The sequence below is a fragment of the Branchiostoma lanceolatum genome, chromosome 7 (assembly GCF_035083965.1).
Source record: "Branchiostoma lanceolatum isolate klBraLanc5 chromosome 7, klBraLanc5.hap2, whole genome shotgun sequence".
Classification (NCBI taxonomy): domain Eukaryota; kingdom Metazoa; phylum Chordata; class Leptocardii; order Amphioxiformes; family Branchiostomatidae; genus Branchiostoma; species Branchiostoma lanceolatum.
Genome location: NC_089728.1, coordinates 23,867,961 through 23,892,239, shown reverse-complemented (window position 1 = coordinate 23,892,239; position 24,279 = coordinate 23,867,961). Strand labels below are relative to the sequence as shown.

Here is a 24,279-nt window from a genome sequence, read left to right as displayed (position 1 = left end):
ATCTAAAGCCGGAAACGGGAACACATTTAATCGCAACATATCCGGATCTGAAAATGTTAAAGTTTTGTTTCCGGATATTAGCCGAATATTCCGACTTTCCAGTAACGTATGCGGATTTTTTAATCAACGGAGAGACCGCGAATACGGATAAATATCTAAAGCCGGAAACGGGAACACATTTAATCGCAACATATCCGGATCCGAATATGTTAAAGTTTTGTTTCCGGATATCAGCCGAATATTCCGACTTTCCAGTAACGTATGCGGATTTATTTTGCAACGGAGAGACCGCGAATACGGATATATATCTAAAGCCGGAAACGGGAACACATTTAATCGCAACATATCCGGATCCGAATATGTTAAAGTTTTGTTTCCGGATATCAGCCGAATATTCCGACTTTCCAATAACGTATGCGGATTTTTTTATCAACGGAGAGACCGCGAATACGGATTAGTATCTGGAGCCGGAAACGGGAACATGTTTCATTGGTGCATATCCGGATCCGGATATGCTACCGTTTTGTTTCCGGATATCACCCGAATATTCTGACTTTCCGGTAACGCATGCGGTTTTTTTTCAACGGAGAGACCGCGAATACGGATTAATATCTGGAGCTGGAAACGGGAACATGTTTCATCGTCGCATACCCGGTTCCGGATATGCTGCAGTTTTGTTTCCGGATATCACCCGGATAGTCCAACTTTTTGGCAGCGTTTTCGGAGTCTTTCTGCAACGGACATCCAGCAACTTACCGATGAATATCTATAGTCGGAAACGCATATCCGTAACACTGAGTCCGCAATGTTTACGGAGTGTTTTTGCTCCTGAAATTATATATCTGAGATTAAACATACTAGCTAGATACATGGCAAAGAAAATACGAAAAGCAAGGATATTTTAAATCACTCTGTAATTGTTTAAGTCCTATGTCTGAACAGTTTCATGGTAACGCTTACTGATGATTCAGATTCAAGTTAGGCATATAGATTTGGTTATCGGTAGATGTTCTACAACAGCGGAAATACAAATGTAGGTATATAACTTACTACACAGTGAACAATCTTGAACAGTCTTAATTGTGGTAATATATGTACAAAAACATTGCTGTTATAAGTCCTGGAAATCAAGGTATAAGTAATTAAAAGTAAAAATAAGATCAATAGAGACTATACGTGATATAATGTCAATATTCTGAATGAGGGTAATTAAAACCAATGATACAAATCTCTTACTCGGTAAATCAATGAATATAGAATGTATGCAGAAGTTATATCATAACATTTAGAGCTTCTTCTGTAACCTCTATAAATACATCACAGTATGAATCATACAAATTTTGCATAGGGATATTCACGTTGTAGTTTACTTATGAACATTTACAATGTGTTTTCACATGATGCTACTCATTCTGGGCATTAATTTTACGGCACACCCGCAACGGCAATTACGGTACGGATTGATTAACTTTGTTAGGCACCAGGTCTAACATGTTATCCGTGTCACATAAAGGAATGTTCTGATACAAATAGTACTGCTTCTTACACGTATAGGTGTTAACAGACATATCATTATTCCAAGATAGGCGTGCGGAAGTCACACAGGTTGGTTTGCTGCAAAGATGTTGCTGCACTGGAACTGTCTTTATAACCCCCCGATATACTCAGCGGAAGATGCTGAAAAATAAACGTGGCTAGAATAAATCAAATGTGGAGACGAGTCGAGGCCTACTACATCAAATGCCCACCCTCCCTCTCCAATGATATGACACAACGAAATAAACAACGATCGAATCAAAAACAAGATGGTCTACAACACTAAAGACAGCAGTGACCGGATACCTGTTTACTTATAGTTTAGCCTTGTCTAATTCCAGTCGGATCATGCATATGGTCAAATAACGATAGCAAAAGGTAAAGTGAACAAAGTCGGCTCAATAAAGAAATGTAAATTATGTTTCCAACAACGTTGAAATACTGCCCAACTGAAAGTTTATCTTTGTAGACTTCTCGTGACAAACCCAAACCAAGTCAATGAACTTTGCGATCAGTTGAGTAATAAAAACACTTAAACATATGGATGAAACACAAATTAGGAAAACGGAAAGGCATCGGACTTATTGGCAGACAGTACAGGTACTATACGCATTGCTGGAGAGACTTTGTACATAGAAACACGTGTCGGAAATAGGAATGCAGATTCCGGAATACCATGAGGAAATATGTAACATATACGGACAACAGATATTCTAAGATATTAACCGGACACGCAAATGAACAATTCCTGTGTCGAAATATTTCCGAAAATGCTGTGTGGAAATTCTTGTTTGGAAATGTCCAGATATACGCGAATGTGTAACCTTCAGATTTGCCTAGAAATCTACCCTTCTCGTATAGGGAAGGAAATATGTTACATACACTGTATACGGAAAACTGGTATTCCCGGATATAAGGGTAAATAGAGAAAAACACATAGATGAACCACTTAAACGCACGTGGCACGTATACGGAAGAATCAGGAGTACTGCTTTTGCCTGGGCATAGGGTAGCAACAGTTCCTTAGTCAATATATTTAGCATATCTATGTATAGTCAGAATACTGAAACATGGGTTGTTGTAATATATCAACAACGCGTATTCGGTCTTACGAAACGCCCCTGTACAGTATCCAAAACAAAAACAAAACAATATCACGAAATAGGATCGCATATGCATAAAAATAATTTCTAAATTATTTCAAGGTACTGTCAAAGATAATGTCAACAGACTGAACAGATTATAATACCATTCCTGTATGATATGTTAAAGTTAAAACAGATCCTAAGGTCGAACTGAAAATCTAAAAAGAATTGAAAAATAAAAACCCTTATCAAATGATGTGGCTAGAAACACAACATTCCTTTTGTTACTAAACTCGACAGGACAGCAGCAAAATAATGTTTATTATCCTCACATTGCCAGGTCACAGTCCTCAATATGATGAGTATCAGGTCGTCAAACACGTAGCATTTACTGAGAACTGATATTTCACGATACGACACCACTAAGGATTGTTGTTTTTGCTTGGACTTAATATATTCGGCATAGGTATATTCAGAAAATTTCTAATATGTCAGGTATATTGACTCTTCTCTGTAGTCATGTTACAGCATGGATTTCTGTAGTATTCCAACCCCTGATATCTCCGTACACAGAGGGAAACACGTATTCGGAGTAAAGAAATGACCATTAACAGTATCTGGGAAAATGTTGATTACTGATATTCCGTATACACACATGTTTTCTATTATGATACATGTGGGTGGCCTGTTGTGCTTCACGGAAGAGCTGCTTGAAAACAATTTCTGTGAAACTCTCCTAGCTGAAAATTGACACACTAGAGTAAGAAATGACTAATTTCTGATGTAGGTATTAGTTTAACCCGTCTCCAATTGTAGATATTGGAAGTTCAGTTACCGTGTTCTCGGCTTGTCCATGCTCCGCTGAGGTCACTGCACCCCGTTGTCCTCGTACCATCCACTTCGGTTCCGACTCCCGAGTACATGCAGGTCATTCCTCGTCTTTGCAAGTTGGTTCAGAAAAGACGAATCTCGCGGTGTATTTCGTCAGATCGTATTGAGAATAGGATGTTAAGAGACTCGGGCTCCGGCAGATACCTCCGGCACACGCTGAAACAGCTCACCCCGGCTCTTTCTCCAACTCTGCCGGAACCGTTAAGTTTGGCGCTAGCATTCCAGGAATGCGTCATAGATGAACGGACCAATCAGAAATCAGGCATATTTTCCAAACCATCTGGTGGCCAGATCTTATCGTAATTGTGCACATACCAATGTCCCAACTGAGAAGACAGACAAGCCAGTACGGTTTTGGAAGGGTGCCCATATATATATATATGAATACATTTCCATGGCAGGCAACACGCTTGTCTTCATATCATGCTTTAGCAATAGATTGATGCAGGTATTTCAATTTTGCACATGCATGTATAAATCGGTTATGGAAATCACAAAGATCACAAAGTGTGTCACTGTTTGGCTTGATGCACGCGTGCAATTCTTTTTTAGATTTCAAGAACGACCAGAAACCCGAAGTTGTGTATTTGCTGATCGATTTGATAGTTTCAAGCACGGAGACAAAAAGCTCCTCCTAGAGGCAACATATATTATTGTACCGACCGTATCTTGGTCATGATACGCGCAAATACGTCCGGAAATTTAAGTGTCCCACAATGCCCTTCTGCTATGGATTGTCATTTCCGGACTTATTTCCGGACAACTGTTTTGATTCTGGTCATTTTCGGAGTCCGGAACGCCTTCAGAAAACATGCTTCGTATACGGACAAAAGATAAACCAAGATATTTCCTGGACACAAAAATGAACAATTCCGGAATCGGAATATTTCCCGATATGCTGTGTCGAAATTCCTGTTTGGAAACTGTCCGAATACGCCGCACGTTCAACATTCAGATTTGCCTGGAACCTTTTTTTATTTTATCACAGAGAACGAAATATATTGCGTAAACGGAACATCATCATCATCATCATCATCATCATCATAGTCGCCGCGTTCATCGGTTGACGATGCGGGCCATCATATGTATTCCCGGATATGTGGGAAAGTACAGTAAAACGCATACCTTAACCTGGACTACAGAAACTAAAATGGCACATAATCGGTAGTACTTGCTTTGCATCTATAAAGATAGCAATTGTTTTGGATTCGAAATATTATCGGATATATGTCATGACAAAGTCAACAGATATCTTCGTGTATGTAAAGAAACACGCATTTGGAGTAATGAAACTCCCATGTACGGTATCCGCAAATATACTAAGTCATATTTTGCTTGATCTGCAACGAAACAATTCCTGATTCAATTTATTTCCGTAAATGTTGTGTATTGACAAAATGTCCGAAAACGTTCAGAATACTTGGCATGTCCAGTTATGTGTCAAAGTTCGGATTTTGTCCAGAAATAGACCGCTTTCGCGCTTGACAACAGATTTCTTTGTATACATAACGAAATACGTATCCGGAGTTATGATACGAACTTGTAAAGAGTCCGGTAAATAAATAAAAAACTAAATTTATCCGGATTTGCTAGGAATAATTTCTTGAATCACAATATTTCCGGATGTTTCAGGTGTCAAAATAAGTACTTGAAAGTAGTCCGTATATTTGACATGCCCAGTGATGTGTCAAACTTTGGATTTGTCCGGAAATGAATAGCAACATTTTCGGAGTCAATGCATTCCCGGATATCTTACCTGTCACGGCAGAGTCAGAATACAACATGGATTGCCGAAGTATCTTAACAACAGATATCTCCGTATACATCAAGAAACACGTATCCGGAGTTACGATACGACCCTGAACTGTATCCGGAAAAATAAAAAGTTGTATTTATCCGAATTTGCTAGGAAATATTTCTTGAATCAGAATATTTACGAATATGTTACGTATCGATTTGAGTACTTGGAAACGGTCCGAATATGTAACATGCCCAGTGATGTGTCAATATCGGATTTGTCCGGAAATGGACCCCTTTCGCGCAGTGTGACGTGTATGGAATCCGCGCTGTATACATTTTTCCCCTGATGTAAATTGTAGACGTTCTACAAGTGGTCCGTAGCTTATATAATATCATACTAGAATCCTGAAAATCATGTAACGTTACAACAAGACTTTATCACTTCTTACAGTTTCCCTAACACCAGAAAACACTCCGGAATTATCAACTTTCAATACGAGACGATTAACAATAGTTTGTCAGCGAGTGCATCCCAACTGTTTTAACCACTCTGTGTATCTTTCTATTTAGAAGTCTTTTTTTGATCCTCCACAAAATACCCTTTATTCAAAATGTGTTTACTAGAATGGCGTATGTCATGTTACATTTCAATATGGATTTTTAGGGGTGATGGAGGTTCTCCGGTTTAGAAATCAACACGGAATTATTAATTTATAACTAGACCGCCCGACAGACCTGTTTCATAACGTGTATGTTATCAGTGCTGTACATATTTTTGCGCGGATGTAAATTGTAAAGCGCTCTACAAGTCAACCGCAGGCTATGATCTTATACAAGAATCCTGGATATCATGTAACGTTACAACAAGATTTCACCACTTCCAATAGTGTCCCTAACACCAGAAAACAACACGGAATTATCAACTTTTCAATACGAGACGATTTACAATAGTATGTCAGCGCATGCATCCAAACTCTTTTAACTGCGCTGTCAATCTTCTATCTAGAAGCCTTTTTTTTAATCCTACAAAAACACCAGTTACTCAAGATGGATAACTAGGATGCTGTATATATTGCCATGGTACAGTATATGTTTCTAGCGTTTTAAAAGGTTCTCAGCTTTAGAAAACAACACGGAACTAAAAGACCACCCGACAGACCTGTTTCATAAAGTGTATGAAGTAAGCGCCGATATATCTCTGTCCGGATGTAAACTGTAAAACGCTATACAAGTCAACTGCAAGCTATGATCTCATACTAAAATCCTGGATATCTTGTGACTTTCCAGCAAATCTTTCTCACTTCCTACAGTGTTCCTTACACTAGAAAACAACACGAAATTGTCAACTTTTCAATGCGAGACGATTTACAACAGTGTGTCAGCGGGTGCATCCATTATCTTTTAACGCTGTTTAACTTTAAATTCCGAAGCCTTGTTTTCCAATCCCCATGGAACACTCGTTAGTCAAAACGAAATACTAGGATGCTGCCTATCCTGTCATATTATTACGAGATTTTAGGGGTGTCGATGGTTCTCAGATTTAGAAAACAACACGGAACTTCTAATTTTCCCAATACAAGACTGCCCGACAGACGTATGAAATCTGCGCTGTACATATTGCTGCCCGGATGCAAATTATAAAACGCGTTACAAGTCGTCCAAGGCTTATTTGATATCATACTTTAATCTTAGATATCTTGTAACGTTACAACAAGTTTTTCTCACTTCCTACAGTGTCCCTTAAATCAGAAAACAACATGGAATCATCAACTTTTCAATACGAGACGATATAGTAAATGTGTATCAGGGCGTGCACCAAAACTATTTGAAGTGCGTTGTTTAACTTTAACGTTTTAGAAGTATTTTACAAATCCTCCACAAAACACCCGTTACTTGAAATTAATTACTAGGATGTCAGAAACAATACTTGTCGGTTCTGGATTAGGGTAGCCTGGAATCCATACCCTCGGTGCCTCCCCGATATCTCTACGGCACTGTGAGTGACCCTCACCCGCCCAGACAGCTTAGCCCGCTCGGGGTGTTGTTTACGGCCTTGGATTAATTAGTTCGGAACCTAGGGGCGGCGGAAAAGTAGGAAGGCAGCGGAAGTGGGGTGTAGCGGAAGTAGGATGGCAGCCAGAGGTAGAAAGGCCATCAGAAACTGACTGGCCCGGTAAAACACCACTAAGCCGACCCTAGAGATTGGGACCAGGCTAGGATTAGGGCTGTTTCAGACAAATCACCACCATTGTCACCACCGGCCTTACTTTATTTTTTTATCGTGCATTTTTATCGTGTTTAATCCCGTGTTGACCCTAATTGTCATATAAACGACTGCTAGTACTCTCCAAGCAGAGGAGGGTTTTCGGCTGGTTTTAAATGAAAGCCCCACAAAAACGCCTAAAAACACGTCAAAAACCAGCCGAAACCCCTCCTCTGCTTGGAGAGTAATAAATAAACAACGCCTTGTCATTCTAAGCCCAGCTTTCGCCGATCACAGCGCGATATCACCACCATTGTCACCACCGGCCTTACTTGTTGCATATTTTATCGTGTTTAATCCCGTTTTGCCTCTTATTGTCATATCAACAACACCTTGGCCAGACTTGTCAACTTTAAATTTAGCCCAGCTTTCGCAGATCACAGCGCGACAGACCTCGAAGCAGTATGGACGGATTGCATACGGCTTCTGAAGCGAATACGGAGACAAGCAGTCAGGGTTCTGTGAACAACGCATCTCCGGATTTGGAGACAAGGCAAGCTGATAATCCACTGATTCTACGAGCGGCCGTTCCCAGACGCCGTGATACTGACAAGCTATTTGAAAAACTGGAGAGGGTTTTTCGCCAGGAAGAGGAGACTAATTGTGTTGTTAGCACTGCTGTGGAGTTTCGAGTGAACACAATGCAGACTGAATGCCTGATTCAAGTGGAGCTGAGAAAGAATAACGGCCATGGATATTACATTTGCCCTTGGCCTTCATGTCGGTACGGGGTAAGAAGGAGGCATCAGGTTGCGGATCATGTCCGTAAGGTACATTTCGGGCCAAACTTTTGTTCAGAATGTGGCCACAATGACATCACCAAGTCACTGCCAGCTATGCAGCGCCATTGCAAGCGAACAGGACATAACAAATATCGAGCACAGCAACCGCTGTTTTACATATTCCAGGTTGCTGCTGTCAGAAGATACTGCAGAGAAGTGTGTAACGAATTCTTTGTTCCCTTTTCTGAAGTAGAGTAGCGTTTTGCCCTTTATAAACTAAGAGATGTGTAGATAATTGAGTTCAATACAACTTTGTTTCATCAAGCCTTGTAATTTCACAAGAACAATTTCACAACAGCAGCGCTATTAGCGCATTATGTAAATAGATAAGACATGGATTATTTCCAAGCAGATGCGGGGTCCCGCCCAGTTTCAATCTTTTACGCGTGATTTTAGTTATGATTTTTAACACCACTACTCCCCACAATAAACGGAGAGCGTAAGAGGTGAAGAAATATCAACTAACATATGATTGGTGTGTCACAAAATCACGCGGAAAACGAGGAGACGGTGCCAGAGCCAGCATCTGCTTGGATATGTCCGACAATCGACAAATTCTAGTTGTATTGCCATAGCCTAGTTTGTAGTTTTAATTTATAGCTTTTTTCTTCACAAATGTAGCTTTTGGGCATGTTTTAGTAGCATTGAAAGTACTTTTTTGTATCTAATTCAGTGGTAATCAGTAGTGATTAATACAGTCCAAATAACAGGGAAGGGCGATATAGGCAAAAATAGCGAATACGTAAATGACGTGCACAGACAGTATTGTAAAAAAACACAATGTTTTTTCCTGTATGTGTCTGAGACAGTGGCACATCCCTGCTTCGGCACATGGGAATTGTATCTGTGAAAGGTCTAACATGTATATTTCTGGCATTTCACACCTTCGCGAAAAGTAACAATTATTTGAATATCAAAGAGTCGTTTACTCAAGCGGTGCTGGCATGAGCCCTTTCAATACAATAAAACCGCATATGTACAAGGAACACGGCAGAAATTTTACAAAATAAATGAATGTCAGCGAACAACAAAGAGTTTCTATTAAGTGCTTGCAAATTGGGAAAATACACTAGTGCGATCCTTGCATTTGTAGATCATAATCATGTTTTCTTCAGAAACCTAATGCATTTGAATAAAATATGAGATGAAAATGAACATATCGCACTGCCTGTTTTGTTGGTTACAAGATTAGTGAGGGTGAATTGATTTCAAGCATTGTTTCAACCGAGTTAGAATATTCTCAAAAATGTAGCTGCTTGAACAACGGGCATAGGCTTTGGTATTTATGTTGAAGACCCGCCGCGGTACATCAACTACACGTTTTCGCCCACATGCCCTCGACGGTTTCTCCTGTCGTCCTTTGCGCTTAATAAGTACCTCTTACTTTCGGGGCTCGCTGTTCGGCTCGGACGAACCCTGTTCGGCTTCGCCGAACCCGCCGCTCGTTCCTTCGGCATCACTTCAGGTTTCGCTCGGAAGCACGATAATACCTTTGCCTACCGATATGGGAATGCTGAGGGGCCGCATTACGGTGTACGGCCTACGATTCCGGTAGCATGGAGTCCATATTCGACAAGCAGAGGCTTTGATCGAGAGGGGTAGTTTTGTCCGAAGAGGGACGTTAAAAATCCCGGACAAAACTACCCCTCTCGATCGAAGCCTCTGCTTGGAGAATATGGACTCCAGACTTTTTAGCTACTTGCCAAGAAGGACTACCCTTGGCGTACCATTCACTTTATTTGACGCCACTTATCTATTTGCCCAATTTTGCATTTCATAGGGCAAAAAGCCTCGCTTCTGCTTTGTAATTGTAGCTCGCGAGGTTCCATTTTTGCGCAAGGGTGCTAAACAGTACTTAGTAATTATCGGAAAGCGAAAACTACTTTATACAATATCTTTTCCCCGATGGCTACTGATACTTATCATGAAAATGACCCCGCCGGCGGGAAAGTGCCCTTTGTTATTGTTTGATGCCGCCGGGCGGTAATCTCAAAGTGACTTTTAGATTTTTAGATGTTAAAAATCCTGGACAAAACTACCCCTCTCGATCGAAGCCTCTACTTGGAGAATATGGACTCCAGCCTTATTTAGATTTAGTCTGCTACCTGGGGTTGGCGTGGTTGTGCAATGTTTTCACGTTATATATACAGTCACCTTCAGCTCTTTGAGCAAACAGCAGAGTCTGCGGTTCCACCTTATCAGTACTACAATCATTATGTTACCTGTTGTATGAACACTGTATAATTGTATGCTATATATGACGGTGGGAATTGTAAATATGACTTATCGATTTCTTTGTTAATGTTTTGACTGTATAACCTCGGAGCAACGAGGTAAAAAGAGTTTTCTTGGATGTAATAATTCAAGCATAGTGCACTTCCTTCTTGAAATTGCTTAGTTATGTATACGTAGATATACAAGCCGATGTTTACAATATACGAACAATAACTGACATATACCTTTTATCTTGTCTTTGGGGGAGTATGCTAAGCATAATTTCTTGAGCCTCTACAGGAGGCATTTAGCCCAATCATGTTGAAAAAAAACCTCCAAGATTTGTCCGCTACTTTCGATATGACATAATAAAAGGAACTCGGCCATGCTTATTTGATATCAGACTTGTGTGTCGGTTGTTTGAAATTAGTAAAGGTAAATTAAGAAGGATGAGCTTGATATCCATGTAAACAACAAACCTTGATCCATGCCTAATATTTCTGATGCCCGTTTTTATATATTAAATCAGATTCCAGAGCCATGATATTCTTTATATTACCCCAAACTATCATATTAAATCCCTAATAGTTGATTCGTTTATCATTATTGCATCTTGACGTCGGTCACTGGTCGTTCACTGATAAGATGAAAATTACAGTAAATTGGCGCCATTACTCTTACAAATATTGAATAGACCTCATTCCAGATACTGAATCGTATTCTCGCGCGAGCACATTCTTGGCGTGAACGTGCGTGAGTTTGCACCAAAGCGAGGCTGCCGGTGCGAGTCAAGATGGAACCTCCGGACGAGATAATGGCATCTGATGGAGCCCAGAGAGACATGCCATCTTCCACGGTGAGTTGTGCTACTCCAGTGTAAAATTTTGCCAGAAAAACGCCTGTCACGGGTAGATGATGTTGTTGTGGGCATCTGGGACTAATTTCGGCCGATAGAAATGTATATTTTGGTCCATTTTGTACAGTTCAGAACGGGCGACATTGACGCGCATTTGTTTCACTTTGTTTACATGCTACGAAATGAACCAAGCGTCGCAATAAAGCTGATTTAGCCCGTGAAACGTGAAAATATTGGGCTGAGGTCCTTGTGGCCAGAAATGTGTGGAAAACTTGTCGATTTCTCCGTAGATTTATCGATCACAACAGCGAATGTCGGGCCAACGTACGTACTACGTCCGAGTCGTGCAGCGGGGGAGGGGGGCGTACTGTATCTTCGTGTTATTTTACGTCCGCCGTTTCTCTGCTCAATGTTACCGAGATTGAACGCTGCTAAAACAAAACATTATCGGGCTGAGATCCTGTTGGGCAGAAATTTAACAAATTTTTGACGTTTGCTTCGAAGATTCATCGATTGCAACATCAATAATATGACATAGGTTTCGTGAGTGACGTATTTGGGGAGGGGGGCGTGTGCATATTCTCGTGTTATTTCTAACGCCCTCCGCCTTTTATCGACGGGAATTTTTCAATGTTTCCAGGCTAGAGCGCTACAAGAGCATAATGATATTGGGCTGAGATCCTGTTCGGCAGAAATTGAACAAAATTTTGGAAGTTGCTATGTGGTTTGAAGGGGTTATTCAACTTCTTGTTCTCTTTTTTTTTCCAAATAGATGTACACGTGTGTGTAACATGTTGTGTTTTCCCTTTTCAGACAAACACTACGTTGTGGTTTACTTCGGACCAGGTAACATCTTTCGTGAGCGAATTTTTGTTGACGTAGAGTGGCAGCAGAGAAACCTCCCAAAGCTTGATCATTTCTTTAAGAGTGCTTTGCTCCCAGAGCTGTTGACTAGAAGAGTGAAACGTGGGAAGAAGCTGTATGGTATGAACAACACTGCGGAATGGAAACCTTCTTAAGCTAGGATCACATTTCCCATCTGGGGCCCAGACGGATTGTTTGTGGAGACGAAATATTAAAATGTATAATGATTATGCACAAGTTATGTTCTTAGACAATATTTTGTACTTTGGAGATTTTTGTAAAGGCTGCCCGGCTGGGAAATTTGACTGTAGCATTGGGTACCGCATCTGCCTATTTCTGTATCACATACTTGGTCCCGTTTATTCATAATGGACTATATGTAGTTTAAGGTTGAAGTATTGTTGGCTTTTTGATGGATTGTATCTTACACACATGATACAATGTAAAATATATAGTAACTGTTTATTGATACATACATGTCAGTCAGATCACAAAAGTATGTCAATCACAACTACAACTAGCTGCTAATTTTCCATTTTCATTCAGTAAATCCAGAAGACAGTGTAACATCATAGTAGGAATACAGTGTTACATCAACAGTACATCATACTGGAGAATTGCACTTAAGTAAAGCTCTAACACTAAGAAGACATGTGTTCATTGTATGTTTAGTTATGTTAACATTGTTCATTACTTCATAATGAACTACGTGAAGTGAACGTTCTAGTTTTCCATCTGTTTACTTTTAATACTTTTAATACTAGAGCATGTATGTACATGGGTTTACCATTTCACAAAAGCATATCACTTACATCTATATGTATATCTGTATTATGAACACTGACAGTTCATGAAAAACCAATACAATATATATTAATATATGATAATTAATATATTAATTAATTAATTAATAATTAATATATTAATTCTCATAACTATCACAACAATGGAAATATAATGCCATTTGATGCAACATTATATCTTCAGTCGTTCTTTACAAGTGGTGGTGAAAAGTTTGTCAGGTAGGCACATACAGTGAACACCTGATCTGCATGTGGAAACAATGTGATAGGCATTACACCATCTAAAATATGGAAGTTCTTGATCCTTCCAATAGCTCTTTCCACATGGATGTGTACAGATGCAATGTCCATTGTCTCCTGCACTTCAGACGGGGACAATGCATCTCTACTACCCTTAAACGGTGGGATGTTTAGTGTAACGCCCTGTGGTAGGATGTCTGCTATTTCAAACCCTCGATCCGCCATGACATTGTCACCTGCTTCTAACTTATCTAAAAGGCCAGAATCCTTAGGAGAGAACTTGTGTGCCTGCAATTCTTTCACTTGAGCTGTTAAGTCATTCACAGATTTTTCAAGCTGTTAACACTTCTCTTCAACAACCTGAAGCTTGGTCTCTATCATAAATACATAGTCCTTATAGGACTCAAGAGTCTGGGAGTTGTCTTTAACAAATGTGTATTCATGGTCACATTCAGCAAAGTCAGTTGTGGTCTGAGTGGTTATAGTTACTGCTGTCCTAGATGTTTGTGTGGATGTTGTCACTGATATCCTGGATGTCTGTGTTGCAACACTGACTTTAGTGAGGGTGGAAGATGGGGATCCTGTCGGTGATGGGGATACTGCTGCAGATGGAGATAATGTCGCAGAGCCATCCAGGTCAGGTTGTGATATGGTCGCATCCATGTTGTAGTCCACATCAGGACTAGAACTGCTGGCTGTGGTGTCCATGGAGATGTGAAGCTCAGGTTCATCAATCTGTTCAATAAGTAAAAATGTTTGAGTGCATTACTTGTCAGAGAAAATAGCATATCAGAGAAATGTTCACCATGAAGGAATGATATACCACACCATTATGTACCATGCAAGGAATGATATACCACAGCAGCTCAAATATGTTAACATTCAAAAAAATACATGATACAGATATTACTGATACACCCTATCAACAACTTAAGGAAAAAAAGGACATAAAATTCAAACTATGTACAGTTGACGTGCATCCTTTACCTTATTATGTGCATGTGCCCTTTTCTTGGGGGGAGGACAACATCTCTCCTTTGGAGCTGGTCTTTCTGGTGTCTGCTTTACCCATGAATGAAGGACAGGTGCTGCACCTGAAATCATGCAACATGGAAATTTTCATTAACAATGACATTCTGTTGGCAACGACGGACTTAAAAGAACATGATTTGCACAAAGTGAAAGCAGAGCATCAAGTTCAGAATAACTTTGACAAAATCAACATGCAAAGAAACCAATGGCACATAGTTATAAACTTAACTTACCTTCCCTGAGCTTTGGGGTCTGCAGCCGAATGCCCATACTTGAGCGCCTCATAATGTCAGCCTCCTTGAAATGCTTTTCGCAAAACACAGAGTCCTTTGTGAGGGTAAAATTGTCCTTGCCAAGCTCCCTTTTCACTAGAGAAGCCCAATACTTTGACTTTTTTTGTCTTCAAGCACCTTTTTTGGTACATAAAAGAAGGTAATTCCTGACAGAACTGACTCCCCATCTACAGTAATATATGAAGAACTGTTACACCCATAGGCCTTGCAGTATTTTCCAGATCTGTGTTTCCTTTTCCCCCCAGGCTTGTGTTTCCTTTTCCTCCCTGGGCACGTAGTGTTTGTCTGAAAAGGGAAAACACAACATGTTACACACACGTGTACATCTATTTGGAAAAAAAAAGAGAACAAGAAGTTGAATAACCCCTTCAAACCACATAGCAACTTCCAAAATTTTGTTCAATTTCTGCCGAACAGGATCTCAGCCCAATATCATTATGCTCTTGTAGCGCTCTAGCCTGGAAACATTGAAAAATTCCCGTCGATAAAAGGCGGAGGGCGTTAGAAATAACACGAGAATATGCACACGCCCCCCTCCCCAAATACGTCACTCACGAAACCTATGTCATATTATTGATGTTGCAATCGATGAATCTTCGAAGCAAACGTCAAAAATTTGTTAAATTTCTGCCCAACAGGATCTCAGCCCGATAATGTTTTGTTTTAGCAGCGTTCAATCTCGGTAACATTGAGCAGAGAAACGGCGGACGTAAAATAACACGAAGATACAGTACGCCCCCCTCCCCCGCTGCACGACTCGGACGTAGTACGTACGTTGGCCCGACATTCGCTGTTGTGATCGATAAATCTACGGAGAAATCGACAAGTTTTCCACACATTTCTGGCCACAAGGACCTGAGCCCAATATTTTCACGTTTCTTTTGGGGTATTTCACGGGCTAAATCAGCTTTATTGCGACGCTTGGTTCATTTCGTAGCATGTAAACAAAGTGAAACAAAATGCGCGTCAATGTCGCCCGTTCTGAACTGTACAAAATGGACCAAAATATACATTTCTATCGGCCGAAATCAGTCCCAGATGCCCACAACAACATCATCTACCCGTGACAGGCGTTTTTCTGGCAAAATTTTACACTGGAGTAGCACAACTCACCGTGGAAGATGGCATGTCTCCCTGGGCTCCATCAGATGCCATTATCTCGTCCGGAGGTTCCATCTTGACTCGCACCGGCAGCCTCGCTTTGGTGCAAACTCACGCACGTTCACGCCAAGAATGTGCTCGCGCGAGAATACGATTCAGTATCTGGAATGAGGTCTATTAGCCATAATAAACGCCTCTAGGAGAACAAAGACAAAACTACGGAAACGCAAATAACGCCATAAATAGGCATCAAGTACATATGCTCGGAGATTAGACCATTTTACAGAAACAATGCTATCTCCCGCATTGTTATCGAACTGCAGGTTGGCAAGGTGATAGATTCCATTAATCCATTAATGGCAGGACCATCTAGCGCATTTCTTAGTAACAAGTGTTGACCATTTAAGACCAACCCTCGAACTCGTAATTCAATACGGTGAAAACACTTCTGTTGCCATGATCCCGCTACAGCAGGGTGTCGCCGGAATTCTTTATCATAGAGTAGTGTTTCCCCGGCTTAGATAACGGTGGGAGTCAGCACAAACACTAGGGTCAATAAGGAAGTTTTAACGCCCAAAGTACGTCTAGGTCAAAAGTACATGACCTTTATTTGAACCTACATCTATTCAATGTACCGGTACAGAAAAAAAAGTTCAGGTCCGTTCCGAGTCCAGAGGACTGGGTTTACGTACGGAACTGAACCTGGACCTGATTTTTACATTATATCATATTTTGGCGAGCGAGACAGTTAGTTATTTTCAAGGCACAAGTTCTTGGGTGACAAAGTACACTGTCACAGGTCTGAGAGTGTTACTGGTAGTGCCTGGCAAACTACAACGGACTGAGATGAAGCAACCTTTTGTAGATGTTTTGGGCTAGCGTTCGAGGAAATGTTCCGAAAGATTTTATGAGGGTCACCGTGGTGGGAGTATCAACTTTTCCCACGTCTCACCTCAGTCCGTCCTTAAATCCCATTTATCTTTACCAGATTAAAGACTCTTAAATTCCCCCTTTGATAAAATAGCAGCACCAGGTGCACACCAAAGGAATACTTTAATTACAATGTGGTCCCTTAATAAAAAGTTACTAAGCTAAGATTGCGAAAACAAAGTTACTAAATTGTAATATACAGACAGGCTTCACTTTTTAAAAAAAGCAATATTTGCTGTGTTGATCTTACAACTGTCTAAATCTGTAACAGCATGTGATAAATGACACTAATGGAATAGAACACAAGCTACGAATACGAGTTGTACCAACTGCAAAATGGTCACCAGAAGGAAGCCAAAAACATGTTGATCCCAAGAAGGAAATGTTGTAAGGCGCAATTACGTGTGTGTGTAATTCTTCTTGTGTCAGGTGCCATCTCAATGAACCCCGGCCCGTCGAGTTATCCCGGCCCACCAAAGAAATAGCTGGACATCATCGGCCTGACAAAAATTAACCTTAAGGCCCCCTCTCATTGAGCTGCGGTACTGTGGCGGTAGCGTGCGGTAGCGTGGAAATGGCTACCGCCGCAGTGCCGTGCACAGACCTCGGCGTACCGTCCTAGTGACGTCCCAGTGCCGTCCCAGTGCCGGTCCACACCGCCGGCGTGCCGGTTGAAATGGCGATTTTTTTTTAAACTTTGAAAAAAACGCAAGTGGCAAAGTGCCACGCGCTCGCCGGGAGCTTGCCGGGACCTCACCGTGCGCGCTATTGTGTAAAAAGTAATATGTCAGTTTCAAGGTTATACGTATATTTATAACATGCTACCTTTGTTGCACCAAGTGTCATAAGTGAAAATCCTTTTATCACTTGAAATCAATTTTTGATGCATTTTTTATAATTGATATTGACAGCACTGCGATTTCTGATTAATAAAAATCACTACCATCAAACTACAATCGGTCCATCTCCCTAGCTTTTGATCTGTTTAAGAGTGTGGTTAAACCTAATTTACTGCATTGTAGTGAGGTTGAGGATTGCAGCTGTAGATGTTCTGATATTTTCATTGGGATATTGCTTAATCCCGATGAACATTAGATCTCTGCATTGTACATTTATTCCAGTACGGAAGTTGATACACTAGTCGCCCAGGAAAGGAATCAGACCACTCGTCTGCATGCACTCGCCCCGCTCTTGTGCCATTCAAGAAATACAGTGATAAACTGAACGTGATATACCAGTCAGGCAGTTTATCGTAAATTTTACTCAATGTTTCGCCGTAAGGCGTGAATTAGAAGAATTCCTACTGATCGTTGATAGTCAAACATAGTTGATTAAATACTCTCGCTAAGATCAAATAATTTACCTACTATAACAGGATTATTGATAAAAACATACGACACTTCATCATTCGAAGAAGAAAATGACTGGGCTACTCACGTTCAGGACATACTATGTAAACATGTTTGGCTTAGCCCCGCAGTTAATACCAACGGTTTTGGATATACATTTAAAGAAAGTGTGAAACTAACGTTTCTCCCTGGCTGGAGGGAAGCACTTAGAAATATTAGTAAACTCCACACATATTATAAGATAAAAATCACTTTGGTAGGGAAGACTATATCACATCAAATCATAATAAACCAATGAGCATAACTACATTGAGAATCAGCGCACGTTGTCTAGAAGTTGAAAAGGATCGACACCACAACACACCAGGCACTCACAGATTGTGTCCCACATGTAATGAAGATAAATTTCAAGTTGTAATGGCCATGGCCTGTCCCACTTATGGCAAAGAGACAGATGCGCTGTTACAAAGTATTACTACCAAGACAAACTTCACGCACCCTATCTGGTACACAGATCGATATGTCCCATGTATTGTTGCCATGTCCAACTCCTATACCACTTACATACTAGTAGGTCAATTTCATTATAGTTCATCCTAAAAGCGAGGGGAAAATAATCCATACATGGCTTTATTGTAATTCATACACTGTTATCGATAATGTTTTTTTTACTTATAATTGTAGGATAGGTTAGCCTTGCAGTATTGTTGATTTAGTGCCATATATTGTACCATATACGATTGTCGAGCAACAAAGTTCATTCAATAACTTGCTCATCTGGGCTTGGAACGCAAATGCACCGCACGTCAGTGAGAGTGCAAATGAAAACTTCGCGGCGGTGCCGTCATGAGCTACAGCGGCAGTGCCGCCGCAGTGCCGGAGCCCAGTGAGAGGGGGCCTTTAGTAAACATTTTCCGACAACAGCATTCAGCTTCCTGGCCACATACTGATACTGGTAAGACAGGACAAAGGTACAAGGCACGATGGTGGAATGGCAATGTACACGAGTCTTTGGCTATTAAAGGACGAAACGATATATGGGTTGACGTATTGGAAGTTCTCTGAGTCGAGCTGACCCCACCCAAGTCGAAACACATGCTCCTGTGTTGCGCATACCAACCACCGAACGACATTTTTTTCACCGCTCTCAGACAAATTTAAAGCATCTGACACAAACTGGGAAGTAGCAATAATGGGAGACTTGAACTGTAACCTTCTCCAGAACAAGGGTCCCTCCCAAGATCTGACATCTCTCTGTGACCTGACCACACCAATCTCATAACGGAACCAACGCGAGTGACTTGAAACAACTCTATTCTTCTAAAGACCATACTGACATCCAACCCTAGCAAGTACTCAAAGAGAGGTTTGTTCCATTTACATAACATCAAAATATTGGTCTTCCAATGTCCGTTGAGTAGAAAATCGACCCTAGATAAACAACATAAACATCGCTGCCGTCTGAGAACGCTGATTTCCAGCAGGACGTGCCTGTGAACGGTAAAGGTGTCAGGACAAGCGAAAGCGCTGAGAGGTCTAAAGATCTGTTAGTCTCTAACATATGGTTCGTTCCGTCTATTGAAATAAAATGTTACTGAGCGATGTCGAATATATTCTCCAATAAGTAGACCGAGTTTTGTTGAAGCTGGCGTTGTCTTTTTTTCGTGATGATTTTGTTACCGGACCGCAAAATATAGTCCTCCTCATGAGAGGTGAGAAGTACACGCATCTCAATTTTGATGTCAAAAGAGAGCTAGAATATAAAGGAATCCAATTCTTATTTCTGTTCTGAGAAAAAAAAGTATAAAAGCGTCAAATTGCAAAATCGGAAGGTCCATTTACGAAGTTGTTTTAAAGGGCTATCGGTTGAAAAGCAGGGCGCGATGGGTTCATGAACAGTATGAACACATCATTTACTCAAATTATTCGTAAGGTTGATATATCAAATTTTCATTCATCAAAATCTGACCACTTTCTGGCAACTAGCGATGGAGCACCGTCGGTTCAAGCCCGTGAATAAAACGTTTTATATTTAGTGCCCTCCCCGTAAAGATAACTTCAAACAAATATTCAAAAGATATTACATACCAAGTGCATGGACTAATTCTTACACGACAGCATCACAAATACCTACACAATTCCTATTTTACCTGCGCGAGCTTCCATACGAAGGTGGCATTTCGAGCCCTGTATCGGTAGGTACATGTTGGAAGGAGAGCCAAATACAGACCGTACCTTCGCCTTGGTGACCAGCAGGGCGACATTCCCAAGCCTTGACTGGGCAGTGTAGTCGTACACATACTCGGTTCTCGGCGCAAGTCTCACAAGGTTGCCTGAAGCCAGTCCTAAGACGACGGCCAACAAGACAATCCGAGAGAGTACCTCACTAGGCATCTTGCTCGCTACTTCATTTCGACCTCCGAAACACCGCAGTAAAAGGGCAGTGACGTTTCTTCCACCCTCAATGCGAGACGTCTGGCCTGTGTGCACACCTAAGCAGTATATTGGACTTTGTGTGTTTAGTCCGTGATAAAATAGACGACTTATTTTGACGACGCCGTAGGGGCGGAGCATGCTTATCGCACTTTGCTTATCGCACTTTGCTTCCACCTATACGAGAGTCCGCGTATATATATTTCCTAATTGGAACTCTTGTATCTTTAGACCTGTACATGGTTTTGTCATGAGTTTTAAGCGACTTAGCTTACGTAATTACCTTAGAATGGCTTAGGTAGCTTTTTATTTCTTATAAAAGCGGTATAGGTTGGGCCATCTAGCAGTGTTAGGGTTGATTCAAACTTTTGTCCTTGAAAAGAGACATAATGAGATATGTCTTATGTTACCGACGTTTTTATGTGCCTAGTTGATGAAGAACTCTATTTTCCTGCTGTATCACACGGTAGAATTATCATACGAGTGTATCTTGCGAATAGAAGGAGGGATTAGCAGACTTTGCATCTTGAACGTTTGTTGCCATTGCGGAGTATTTTGTTCTTATCGCAAACGTTCTATCTATCTATATACGGTACTGGGCAAAACCCGGTGTAGGTATCGCGCCCAGTTATTCAAAAATTCATTCAATTTTTATGTTTCCTTGCTTTCACAAACCCCTCGTGAGACCCATTGTCGTTGCCTATTGATCAGGAAACGGCCAGCGGCTAGAATAGTCTAAGGTCTGCAATGTGACAGATTCTACTCATTGCAGGACCTTCTATCAAACCATGCAGCTATATAACAAATGTTAATTGTTGAAGATAAGGACCGGACCTGTTCATATGAAATTAGACAATGCATTTATCGCAGTATGGCCCAGTTGGATGTTGCACGCGAGGACAAAACTCATTGGTTTCACATCGGTCCTCATCTATCGCCTGCGCTAGCATTTCCATTTAGGGCACATCCTAGTTGGAAATCTACTATCATCGAGCTTCTATTTTATGTTAAACGTTAGGCCGAATCGCGACAGACTGTACGTGTCATGGCTCTATAACAAATATGGTATCAAACACGGTTTGTGGTTAGAGGAGAACAGAGGAAACAGAGGAAGAAGTACGCTTAAACGGCCATGAATGGACGAAAAAAACAGGAAACATATTTGCTGGAGAATAACGTCATTATTCACACACAGTTTACTCCCTAGCAACCTTATCAAAAAAGTTTAACGAGTGAAATAATGTATCACCATCTATTATGTTCCTTTGAGATAATTTGACCTCACAAGATAAGGAACCCGTTATAGGCCAGTCAGCAAGGAAAAAAGACGTTTACAACAACGGAGGAGTTCGCAAAAACACTCCATCTAGGTCTAAAGGTAACGTTATACATTTTCGTTATACATTTATACAAAGAGATCATTTCTTATTTTAAACGCCGAGGTTCGTCTGTCTTCGTTTGTTTTCTTGACGCTTCTAAAGCGTTTGATAGGGTAAATCACTACACACTGTTCAAGAAGTTAATTGACAGAAATGTACCTGTTTACTTAGTACGCATTATAGTTCACTGGTTTTCTATGTTAACCTTTAGGGTGCGCTGGGGGCCTACCGTCTCTGACAATTTCAGCTGCAGCAACGGTGTCCCCCAGGGGAGTTTACTGTCTCCAATGTTGTTTAATGTATACGTCTCTGACCTTAGTGTCAAGCTAGATGCTGCTAATGCTGGCTGTTTTATGGGTAAGGTCGCTGTGAATCACCTCTTCTACGCAGACGACTTATGTTTAATTTGCCCTTCTGCGAAAGCTGTACAGAAACTGATTAACGTTTGTGAGGCCTATGGTGCCGATAGTGATATAATCTTCTGCGCCAAGAAAACAAACCATATGTACTTTCCATGTAATCGAAGTGCTCTGAATGTAACGCCGCCCTCAGTGAAGTTGTACGGCAAGCCCTTGCCGTGCGTTCCTTCGGCCACTTACCTGGGTGTCCAAATCACTCCCGATCTTGCGGACGATGACTCCATTCGTAAACACACCCGGCATTTGTACACAAAAGCCAACTCGCTTATTCGCAAATTTGGCCATTGCACACCTGAGGTAAAGCGAACCCTTTTTATGACACACTGCACTGTAATGTACTGTGCGCAGCTCTGGTCCATGGCCAGCTTCAGAGCTGGAACCATGCATAGACTACGAGTTGCATATCACGATTGTTTTAAAATTCTATTGTCGCTTCCGAGATACACCAGTAATAGTGAGCTTTTCGTAAATATGCGAGTCGATACATTTGACGCCAAGCGTCGAAAAGTGATGCACCCGTTTGTATCTCGGCTCCTCGGGTCAGAGAACCTCATTATTAAGGTACTACTCCACTCGGAGGCATTTCCGTCGGGCCCTTTTTGGCGATGTTATTGTCAGCTAGTTCGCCATCGCCCACTGTGAACACTTTTTTAAATGTATCATTTATGTGTATGTGTCTGTCTGTCAATATGGGCCGTCGTGCCCGAAATAAACAATAATAAATAATAAATTTTATCATTCATTATAATGTTAGCGACATCTAAACCTATCTAACTCAGAGTATACACCAAGGATCTAGCGGTTTTCTTAGTCATGCTAGATTCTTTAACCTTGACATTTCTTGTCTGAAATAATAATGTATCACAGAAAGCCATTTTGCATCCTTTACAAATTATGTAACTGATTGACATCAAGAATCGTTTTGGCGTTCCCGCCTTATTTTCTCCAACTTGATTGCTCTTCCAGCTTCTTCTTTCAGATATCGCCCTTGATGTTCTTCGATACATACAAACAAACGCACTCTAGTACAAACAAGCACCTACATGAAGAAACACACACACGCGCGCTCACAAACACTCACATACATACATACAAACACATACAAATACACACCTACATAAACAAACACCCACCCACATAGCCAAAGCAAAACAAAACAGTGTACTGCTGAGGACATCTTATTTGCATACAAATCGTTAAAACACACCTAATCTAACCTCTGTTATGACATCAACAACAAAAATGTAACGATAATGAATATCGATTCGATTCTGATGATGTGCTAATTGCACATCTTTTTTTACACATTATACAAAATGTAAAGTTTATTAGAAGGGAATCTGTCATAGTGTGAAAGTCAATCGTTGTCCTTCACATGCAGTATATCAGAACATTTGACCGTTTAAGACCATTTGTCCAATTATCAATGTATGCTGATGAAATTCAACTTAGATTGCGTTAAAAGTGATGCGACGGTTACTTAAATCAACGCAAAGAAACTACAACACCCAGGACTAAGGATGATGTGAACCCTGGTGTGAGCCACGTTCTGAGGTTAGTACGTCGGGTGCCCATTGGATGTTCACGGGAAGGCTTTCCTGCCAGCTGCCCCGCGCAGTTCCTTCAGCTCAGTGGCAGGTCTGGCCAGGCGGCCTGTGGGACGATCCAAACCCTCCACACTGTGTTTTGGGTTCCACTCCCAGTTGAGCAGGGCAGCAGCCTGTCTTTCCGCATCGTCACGACTCTCCCAAGCGCGGGGCACCTGAGAGAACGAGGATGTGAAGGGCTGTACTTTCTACCACGTGCAGCAATACCCCGACCAATCAAACGCATTGAAACTCAGATTCGAAGCAGCCATTTCCTTTCTAAGTTGCGTTAACGACTTCATCTGACCAAACAAACTCCAGTGAGATGCTGGAAGGTGTCAGCTTTCCAAAGATGTTTTCAGATTGACAATTTTGGCACCTTGGAAGTAATGACCGTATCCGCGATTTAACGTTTACAAAAAATAGTTTCTACTACTTTTCTTTAAACGTTAAATCGCGGATATGATAACGCAACTTAGAAAG

The 24,279-nt window shown here is 41.1% G+C and overlaps 3 protein-coding genes and 2 long non-coding RNA genes across 7 annotated transcripts in view; 1 reads left to right on the top strand and 4 right to left on the bottom strand.

Moving 5' to 3' along the window:
- LOC136438250 (uncharacterized) overlaps window positions 1-20,463 on the bottom strand; it is a 118,513-nt gene extending 98,050 nt beyond the window's left edge. For all 3 annotated transcript variants that reach the window (XM_066433014.1, XM_066433015.1, XM_066433016.1), the window contains exon 1: window positions 20,215-20,463. In XM_066433014.1, coding sequence (XP_066289111.1) covers window positions 20,215-20,373 — 159 coding nt within the window. In that variant the 5' untranslated portion in view covers window positions 20,374-20,463. The remainder of the gene's footprint in view (window positions 1-20,214) is intronic.
- LOC136438249 (uncharacterized) lies at window positions 898-3,992 on the bottom strand. Its single transcript, XR_010756410.1, has 2 exons — window positions 3,457-3,992; window positions 898-1,677 (listed from the first exon to the last, which is right to left on the bottom strand). It is a non-coding gene; the product is annotated as an uncharacterized lncRNA (long non-coding RNA).
- On the top strand, window positions 11,202-13,204 carry LOC136438248 (uncharacterized). Its single transcript, XR_010756409.1, has 2 exons — window positions 11,202-11,367; window positions 12,181-13,204. It is a non-coding gene; the product is annotated as an uncharacterized lncRNA (long non-coding RNA).
- Window positions 12,675-15,876, bottom strand: LOC136438247 (uncharacterized). Its single transcript, XM_066433012.1, has 4 exons — window positions 15,713-15,876; window positions 14,540-14,884; window positions 14,262-14,368; window positions 12,675-14,009 (listed from the first exon to the last, which is right to left on the bottom strand). The coding sequence occupies exons 2-4, from the start codon at window positions 14,589-14,591 to the stop codon at window positions 13,614-13,616; spliced, it is 555 nt and encodes a 184-aa protein (XP_066289109.1). The 5' UTR covers window positions 14,592-14,884; window positions 15,713-15,876; the 3' UTR covers window positions 12,675-13,613.
- Window positions 20,464-23,372: 2,909 nt separating the features above from the next.
- LOC136438751 (uncharacterized) overlaps window positions 23,373-24,279 on the bottom strand; it is a 34,199-nt gene continuing 33,292 nt past the window's right edge. The window contains exon 61 of the mRNA XM_066433664.1: window positions 23,373-23,972. Coding sequence (XP_066289761.1) covers window positions 23,793-23,972 — 180 coding nt within the window. The 3' untranslated portion in view covers window positions 23,373-23,792. The remainder of the gene's footprint in view (window positions 23,973-24,279) is intronic.